The sequence below is a fragment of the Macrobrachium nipponense genome, chromosome 1 (assembly GCF_015104395.2).
Source record: "Macrobrachium nipponense isolate FS-2020 chromosome 1, ASM1510439v2, whole genome shotgun sequence".
NCBI lineage: Eukaryota > Metazoa > Arthropoda > Malacostraca > Decapoda > Palaemonidae > Macrobrachium > Macrobrachium nipponense.
This window is the reverse complement of record NC_087200.1, coordinates 76023392-76033391: the sequence shown is the minus strand read 5'-3', so window position 1 is coordinate 76033391 and position 10000 is coordinate 76023392. Positions and strand designations below refer to the sequence as shown.

Genomic DNA, 10000 nt, shown 5'->3' with positions numbered 1-10000 from the left:
GTGCAAACAGACCAGACGTGACGTTGATTGACAAAGTCAAGAAGAAAGTATCACTCATTGATTGTCGCAATACCATGGGACACCAGAGTTGAAGAGAAAGAGAGGGAAAAAATGGATAAGTATCAAGATCTGAAAATAGAAATAAGAAGGATATGGGATATGCCAGTGGAAATCGTACCCATAATCATAGGAGCACTAGGCACGATCCCAAGATCCCTGGAAAGGAATCTAGAAAAACTAGAGGCTGAAGTAGCTCCAGGATTGATGCAGAAGAGTGTGATCCTAGAAACGGCACACATAGTAAGAAAAGTGATGGACTCCTAAGGAGGCAGGATGCAACCCGGAACCCCACACTATAAATACCACCCAGTCGAATTGGAGGACTGTGATAGAGAGAAAAAAAAAAAAAAAAAAAAAAAAATAATAATAATAATAATAATAATAATAATAAATAGATACCTGAAAACTGGTTCTCCCATAATTATCAAAATTCAGTGATTCGTGAAATATTTGCATTCTATTTCTCTCTTTTCTTCCAACCATTCCTTTCGTTTCGTCACATAAAAATGAAATTCATAGCCACTTCTTTGTTTCTCTAATTAATATTACGATAATGCAAATCAGCTCCACTTTTTTTTTTTTTACTTGAGCAGATCATGTTGTTTCTTTCATAAATTCTACTTTTAAGATTTCATCTTTCAGTCAAACAAAATATATCCGGTATTATAATAATGGTATGTATGTATGTATGTATGTATGTATGTATGTATGTATGTATGTATATATGTATATATATATGTATATATATATATATATATATATATATATATATATGTGTGTGTGTGTGTGTGTGTGTGTGCGTATATATTTATATGATGGGTTACTTTAAAAATCATACCATTATACATAAAACAAGCAAAAATCAATGACTGAAAATCACAATTATAGGTGAGTCATGGGACTCCCTCTCTCTCTCTCTCTCTCTCTCTCTCTCAGATATACATGAATGAGCGAAGTTAATAGGAACAGAAAGAAGAGAATTTATTAATGTATGATGAAAAACATATAAAGAGTGAGCATCCCATTTGCTCGACAGAATACGTATTGTGTTTACGTATTTATTTCCTGTCCATCCCTGCAATATTACTTTGCACGAAAGAAGATACTCAGACAACAATACTCAAACGCAAAGTTTTGAATTTTGCATCTTACAGGAGCTTTCATTTAAATTGATTCACTAATGCCCGAATGTTTTAAAATGAAAATATCTAGTCATATACTGACGCACACATACCATTGGAAGTAATTACGCTAACATTCATATTCGGAACCTAATGGTAAAGAATGATGATTAATGGGTTTGATTTTTGTTGATTCACAGCTAAATGATACTGGATGATTTATAAAACGCTGCTACATATTGCTAGTTGTTTATTCAGTCTATGTGACATGTGCGTGTCTAGACACTAGGCTGATACACAATTTGCAACCAGACCGAATCTCATTGCTGACTGTAGTCTGAACACTAAACCTGAGGAGTACCAGATATAGGCTGAAAGAACAGCTCACTATAAAGAAAGGCCTAGCGACAGCCAGTTTTATTTCTTTGATTTTAAATGCTTAAGCAATAATAATTCTTGATTACTCTTATTCTTGAGGCCTTACCCCATCTCTACTCCTTCATAATAGAAATATTTTAAAGAGATAAAAAATAGTATAATCGAAAAGTCATTTATAATATCACTGTTTCCTGACAATAGATATCTATGGTTGTAATCAGTGTAAAAATACATTTAAACATCCTGAACTTTCGAGAACCTATTCGATTCACCTTATCTGTCTAACTCGGACTGGTAGGAAGAAACGAGCAGGTTTCGCTAAGCTCTCACATCAGTGTGGATTTTTTCACCACTCTAATGACTCATGTGATTATGAGATATTTGTAAATATTGACAGTATTAAAAAAACATCTCTCATTCTCCCACATTTAAGTCCAAGAACGTAAAGTATAAACGAAAACAACGCCAGAAAATGTAAAAAAAATCCATTACCCTCATCGTCCTTTCAGCGAGGGGTCTGTTCGTGCAATGTCCGGAAACAGACATTTGCTGCGTCTTATCCTACAGTCTCTTCGACATTTAGATAAAGGCTTCCACAGTCTCTCTCTTAAATTCTTGAAGCTTTGTAAGGTTACCTGGAGTTTTTTTCTTTTAATCTTGTAATTTCAAAATCATGTGTCTTTGTGAATGGGTTTGCATTCCTTTTGTTCTGGCGGTAGTGATTTAATTTTAGTTTCTTTCCTGAAAATGGATTATGAGTGAGTTTCTGTTAGATTATTTATGTATATATATATATATATATATATATATATATATATAATATATATATATATATATACATACACACACGCACACACAAAAGGGCCGGAGCTGGGGCTGAAAGTATATGCCATGGTGGAATTGCTAGGGAAAGGTACCCTCAATCGTTATCAGTTTATCTTCAATGCCGACGTTTCGCGGCGAATTCCAAGTCATACTTTCAAGGCTAAAAATATGGCTTGCGAACGTTAATACATCAAAATCATTTATTGTTATATACAATAGCAACAGCATTGGAAATACACTTTTAACGATGAGGATGCCTTTTCCTAGTAATTCCCTCATGGTGTGCTCATATATATATATATATATATATAATATAATATATATCTATATATATATATATATATATATATATATATTACATATATACATATATATAAGGATTCCAGGAGAAGATATCAAGCAGCATTCAGCAGGGTCCAACAAACACATCAAAAAGGGCCATATTTATTAGCAAGAGACGTTTCGCACATTATCTATGTGCATCTTCAATCTGTAAGAACAACATAAAATACGTTAAAGAATTTAAAAAAACATAATATTCTATATAAAAAAGATTAAGTAAAGAAAAAAAAAGTATTTACAAAATTTAAAATTAATACAAATTAAAAGGTATATAGTAAAAAAGGAACCAGTTCTCACCAAACCATCCAAAGGAGAAGGAGAAGAACGAATGACCAAAACTTGACACCAACCTACGACTTCAGTTATGCAAGATAAAGAGGAGAAGCGGAAACGTTAGAATTCAAAGAAGGAACAAGCCGTTTGATGTATAAGGACTCAAGGGTAGTTAGGTAATTGCTATGGCTTGTTCCACCACTAGAGAAGTGCTTTTTATTTATTTCAATTTTGCATATGGAGGCATGATTCTTTATATTAGAAAATTCTGGTTTGCTTAATTTTTGACCCGTTCTAAAGCTTGTATCCCACATGGCTACAGTATCTCATCTGCAGTAACCTACGCTTGATCCAACATAAATACCGGGACATCCCGGGCACTTGAATTTATAAACAATGTTGGATCTCATGAAGGCCTGCAGTTTGTCTTTATAGCCGAAGAATACGCCAATCTTGAGTGGATTGATTGGAATTAAATGCAATTTAAGGCAGCCAAATTCATTTTCGATTATTTGTTTAAGTTTGGCAGAAAACTTGTCGTCAGAGATAAATGGGATAGTGGCATATACATTTTTCTTTAAGACATTATAGGAGGGCATCAAGGATTGGAGAAATCTTGTGACAGCAGTCTGTTAATGACTTTATATACCAGTTTTTCAGGATAGGCGTTCTGTAAGAAAAATTTAACTAAAAATAATATCTCATTGTGAAAGAGAGACCAACTCGAAGAGTAACGTAAAGCCCTGTAAACCAAAGTGTAAATAGAATTAAGTTTAAAGTTCTTGAAGCATGAACTGTAGAAATTGTTAGCAAGCCCAGTGTATGATTTTTTGTTCCTATACACAGATGTAGTAAATTCACCATTGTCTCTGCTAACAATAGCAACAGCATTGGAAATACACTTTTAACGATGAGGATGCCTTTTCCTAGTAATTCCCTCATGGTGTGCTCATATATATATATAAGTAATATATTATCTAAATATTATTATCTTTATGATATGTAATATATATATATATATGTATATATATATATATATATATATATACATATATATAATATATAACCTTATATATATATATATATATATATATATATATATACATATATATATAATTCCAGAAACGTATGCATAATCCATTTTCAAGAAATACCCACAAATGAATAATTATGGATAGAAAAAAATAATGCATACCCATTCACACAGACAAACACACACACATACACATATATATATGTGAGTGTGTATGTGTGTGTGTATAATAAGCTATAATGTGCATTTAAACAAATATGATATTTAGAGTCTATAGTTATAAATCAATGTAGACGGAACTACTAAGACCAAATTGTTTTCCATTCTTAGTCACAATTGTGTCCTGCGTTACAATAATGTTCTTCCATTAGAATGTTAACTGGCACGTTTAGACACGTTTTCACTTAAGCACCAGACATTCGTTTTTTTTTTTTTTTTTTGAGGGGGGTGGGGGGTGGGGGGGGGGGGGGTCAGCCTCGCGAGAGAAGCAGGAATAATTGTTCCAGAAACGCAGCCAGGTACTATCAATATTCTCTTCAAATAAAACGGACCGAAACGAGGCTAAACTTCACTGTGCAATTACTACAGTGATTCATCTTCTCTCTCTCTCTCTCTCTCTCTCTCTCTCTCTCTCTCTCTCTCTCTCTCGTAGGCGAAGAATAACAAAACATTCAGCAAACATGCCGGAACATTATTTCATACATTATGTACCTTTATGATTCTATTAGAGGGTCATACGAACAACATTAAAACGATGCAAAACTCCAGCAGCTCTCTCTACGTCCATTTACCTCCATCAGTCTATCAGTCAGCATTTATGCCCTATACTGTCCCTGCAAGTTGGTTTGCCTGTCTATCTCTTATAGATTCTCTACAGTTTTTTTCGTCTAGCTGTCTCTCATTACTTTTACTTACTGCTCTTGTTTCGCCTTGTCTGTCTCTCTATTCCCTCTTTCACACTTGCTATGTCTTCGTCTGTCTTTCTGCCTCTCTCATTTTGTTCGTCTGATTCGCATGACTTTCACTGCTCCCGTTTCGTCCTGTCTGTTTCTCAGTTCTCTGTCACACTTACCAGCTGTCTACCCGTATGTCAGTCTGTCTGCCTCTCACACTCTGTATGTGTGCCTCTCCTCTGAGACTCTCACACTCTCACTCTCTTCTCTGTCTCCACAACAGTTCAGCAAGCGAGGATCAGTGGTCCCAGGGAGGTGTTCATACAGAACAGCTCGACCATCAAGCTCACCTGCGTCGTCAACACCCACTCGGAGAATGTCGGAGCCGTTTCTTGGTACAGAGACAACGCAGAACTCGATTACGACTCTCCCAGGTAAGATTGAAGTACTGCCTTACCTTGGATGCTCACGCAATGTTATTTCTCTTACTATTCAGCAGGAAATTACTCCCGCGGCGCTTGTACACGACGGGGTGCATTCCCCCGGGCATGCGCTAGCGATGGATCGAGTCTGTTTTCAAGGAACGAATATGATTTCATCTCATGTATTTATGGATGGTAAAAGTATTGCTTGACTTGTTTTAAGAAATTTATGCCACCCAAAAAAGTTGACTGACGATTTCATCTTGCAATTCACGCGGATAGGTATTTGAAAACATGAGGTCTAATTTACGATATTCACTTTTTCCAAATATTTGATGTTGATGTAAATTCCGTGGATGTATGGTAAGGAAGCCGGGAATAACATTACGTTAATCTATTAACTACATATATGATGATATATATATATATATATATATATATATATAATATATATATATATATATTTTTTGGTGGGGGGGGGGGGGGGGGGGTTAACATTTTGTGAACAGTTCCATGCCGAGTCTTAAATTTGGACTCCTATTTAAATAAAAAAAAAATATTCCATGTAGTCATTCTTAACTGGAATTTTTTGTTGCCAACATTAAACATTCATGAGAACACGAATCCATAAAAAGGAAATATCTTCATAAAAACGGCAATGAAGCCTCTTGGCACTGAAATTACAAAAGGTAATTGGCATTTTCCAGCTATCAGGGTTCAACATTCTGTTTCTAAAATTTTGAGTATTATTAACCTCTCCTAAGTTCCTCTTGACACGGCGAGAAGCTTAAGGGAAAAGACGCGGGAAAAAGACACACGTAAAAGCATTTCAAATACTCAAAGCATAAAAATGCATAGCATACATAAGTGAAAATCCTTTGAACTCAAAAGTGAATGGATTATACTGCGTAATACTGCCTTACATCTAACGAAATAAAATCGAATATTATGAAATACATGGAGTGAGCAAATTTATTCATAATTAAGTTATTTATAACTAAAGTAGATGACCATTTGAATACATTGTATATCGAGGATTGAAAAATGATGTGAATAACGTTACAAAAACACGAGCTTCAAAACCCCAACCACAAAAAAAAAAAAAAAAAAAAAGTTGCAATAACACAAAAAACCGGGAAATGGGCAGCGAGTCCAAACGTTCAGAAGCGCCATATCCACACAACAAACACTTCAGATATTCCGGAACTTTGGAATGAACAGAGCAAAAGCAAAGGGTCTCGGTAAATAAATAGAACTTGAAACGGGAACACTAGCAAAATGTAAATTAATGGGACTCTGTGGTATTTATTCGAGCACGGAAAATTATTTCTGAATAAATAAAGCGGAGGTCTGCGCCTTTTTTTTTTTTTTTATGAATTTCGCGGGAAATTGGTTCGGGATTCATATAGAACCAGGGCTTAAATATTCAGTATTTGATATTCTAATCGAATTCACGGGGAACGAAATAGTTCATTTCGAACTGGAACAAAGCAAGAGAGAGAGAGAGAGAGAGAGAGAGAGAGAGAGAGAAGAGAGAGAGAGAGAATCTCATTTAATTGCAGAATGACGTGTTATGATCAGTGTATGTAGTTTTTCTCCGACAGATTTACCGAGAAATAGGTACCAGAGGGCAAAATCCACGACACTTCAGTATAAAATGCCAAACAAAATAATAAATAAATAAATAAATGAATAAAAAAAGTGACATGTACGATGTGAATTGTGTGCAGAGATTTAACAGTGAATTTTCAAATTACCTGTTAGCGTAAGCAGAGTGCTACGGATTACGCAAACGGTGAGCATATGCAAAAATGCAGCTTGCATATTGAAGAGCTTAAATTCCATTGCCATTTACAAAACCTGAAAAACAAAGCGAAGCAAACATTGACCAGGATCATCGAGAGTTAAGCATCTCTTGTCGCTCGCAGTGAACGAAAACTCAGCCTTTAAATCGTATAAATGTATTTGAAATGATAAAAGGGGATATATAATACATAATCTTTTGATTTGATCAAAGGAAAAGCGCTCATACTCCTAAAGTTGGCATGGAAAGGCACAACATGAGAGTTATTTTGATCAATCTTATCCATCGGCTTGGAGCAACACTGACAGACAATGAGGACGAGAAACCTTTTAGCGCATAAATATGAAATCATATGATGCGAGTGTAGAACACTCATTATTTGGAAACACAGCATCCCTGTGCATCGACGAACTATCTTTAAAGGTACACAGCACCCGGTGACCTAGGAAGTTTACCCCTAATTATTGACCATCACGAACTAATTACATTACAAACTTTCCTCCAAACTCCGGAAAAGATAAAATCGTCCTAAACTTTTTCTCTGAAAGTTTGTCTCTCTCATTTTTTTTTTCTTTTTATCAAAACACCGAAGTCTTTGAAGGGACTAACCCAGGGCTTATAAATCTTCCATTCCAATCGAGCGGTACCGTAAACTACGTATTCCAGTGGTTTTTAACCTTGTTCATCCTATGAACCCCAAGACTTCAGGATATTACCGTAACCCCTATAATGAATTTTAAAATGGTGAACCTTGTGAAAATAACCCCGATCATAAATTTTGAAATGATGAACCTTGTGAAAAGGTAAGATAAAACAAAAAGATAAGAAGACCATGGTTGATTGACAGTGCCATGAACATAGACCTTGAGAAATTCCACATAGCCTTACAAACGCCAGAACATTGCAAATTCCACAGAACTACTGAATATCATACAAATAACACAACCTACTTCTCATTCACTCAGTGGGAGAGTTGAAATTGTTTTGCAGCCATAGACTATGGAGAGGTAACAATTTGCACTCACCAAACTAGTAAAAGCCCAACTGGCTAATCTACATTTACGAAAATAAGTTATATTATTCGGAACCCTTTGTGACCCCCTGAGAAACCCCAAACGATCCCATGACCCCCAGGGTCGTATTCGGTAAAATTGGAATTTCTAAACCCCCATTGCGCTATCCTCTCAGCGTGAGAATTTCTCCCTTTCAAGGATAAGAAGGAACAATAAGAACAGATATATACAAAAACCAAATCTTGGCCAATAATTCCTTTTCAAACTAGAGTGACAGAGCTGTAAAAATATTAAATCAAATGTTACAAACTAAGAAATTTCACGTTCTCTGAAAGAAAAACTATTACTCATAACATTGAAAGTCAGCAGTAATATCATTCAGTTATATATTTATCCATTCACACAAAAATAGGAACGAACAAATAAAAACAGTCCTAGCTAAACCTCAATTAAAGATTTTTAGCCACTTGATTGTTCTTGAAATTGGAGGAATTTTACACTTTCAAGCATTTTTTCAGTTGCAAAAGCTATTGGCACGAGACGTCTTAAACAACAGAAGAATTCAAATACTGGTAAGGGTGGGGGGTAAGTAAAGATAAAAAAAATGGAATCTAAGGGTTACTGACATTGTAATTACGTAATGGAGTTGCTTAACAAAATAAGACTCGGAGTGCTCGGCCTTTCCTTCCAGAAAATGAGGGAAAAAGTTGCATTTGTAGAAACATATTTCCAGCAGACGACATCCGGATATCAAATGTCCAATAAGCACGAGAAAATTCGTTCCTTAAAAGTAATGAATTACAGAGAATTTTGGCAGATTCAAGAGCAGCCCGAGTGACAAATACGAATGACTGGTGCTCCTGGGTTCTCAATCAAAGAACTGAAGGGCAAGAGTGTTCAAAACAAGGGCTCGAAAGAGAAAACTTCAACAGCAGATGGAACATATTCCTCAGTACCTGAAGTTGCAGCTTCACTGACGTTAGGAGACACAAGGCCGGGGTTTTGGTTACCAAAGCAACAAATCCTCAAAGGGAAATAAAAGAGGAAGGCTTGCATGTTTCCCCACTTGGAACTTTTCAAGTATCAAAGTTGGCATGAAGTGGAGGGAATCGGGTGGAACGAGGTGAGCGTTCAAGTTATATGAATATATGAAAAGTTAACCGGTTTCTCGAGGGTGATACAGCGGTGATATCTTTATGCGCAAATAATGAACAAATAAAAATTCAAAGTAATTCATCTGAAGGTATTTTGATGAATAGAAATATAGGCTTTAAGTTTACCTTAAAATGAATCCTCTATACAAGAGAGACATGACCATAATATATGACGTAAAAGTTAACTGATTAAATTTCCCCGTTGGGCAATATACATTATTTCAAATAATTTCATGAAGCGTTTAATTTTGCACTATATTAAACGAATATTATCTTAGATAAACAGTATTTGTAAATGCTGATAAAAAATCACTTTAATTAAAAAAAGGGTCTTACTAAAATATTTTGCTTTGCATACCCTGAAAGAGGATAATATGCTTTTGCATTCTCTGCTTTGATATGTGAAATATCAACTGAGAGAATGACCGAGAAAGAGACTAAATGGAACTACTAAACATCACCATAAATGGAGTTTTTTCTGTGTTAGAACTGGGCATGGCTGAGGACTAACATTCATTCTTCCTAAGAAAGAAAAAAAAGTTACTATAAAATAAAAATACTGTATCTTTCATGTTAATAAAAGATTCATTAGACCCAACACAGGTTGTTTTTTGGTTTGCAACACCAGTCAGAAAGACGGTAACTTCTATTTTTATGTAAATTTTTGTTCAGAACGTGTGAG

At 35.1% G+C, this 10000-nt stretch overlaps 1 protein-coding gene across 1 annotated transcript in view; it reads left to right on the top strand.

The window, feature by feature from the left end:
* Window positions 1–10000, top strand: part of LOC135219386 (lachesin-like) — a 158487-nt gene that overhangs the window by 129784 nt on the left and 18703 nt on the right. Inside the window, exon 5 of the mRNA XM_064256117.1 lies at window positions 5209–5359. Coding sequence (XP_064112187.1) covers window positions 5209–5359 — 151 coding nt within the window. The remainder of the gene's footprint in view (window positions 1–5208; window positions 5360–10000) is intronic.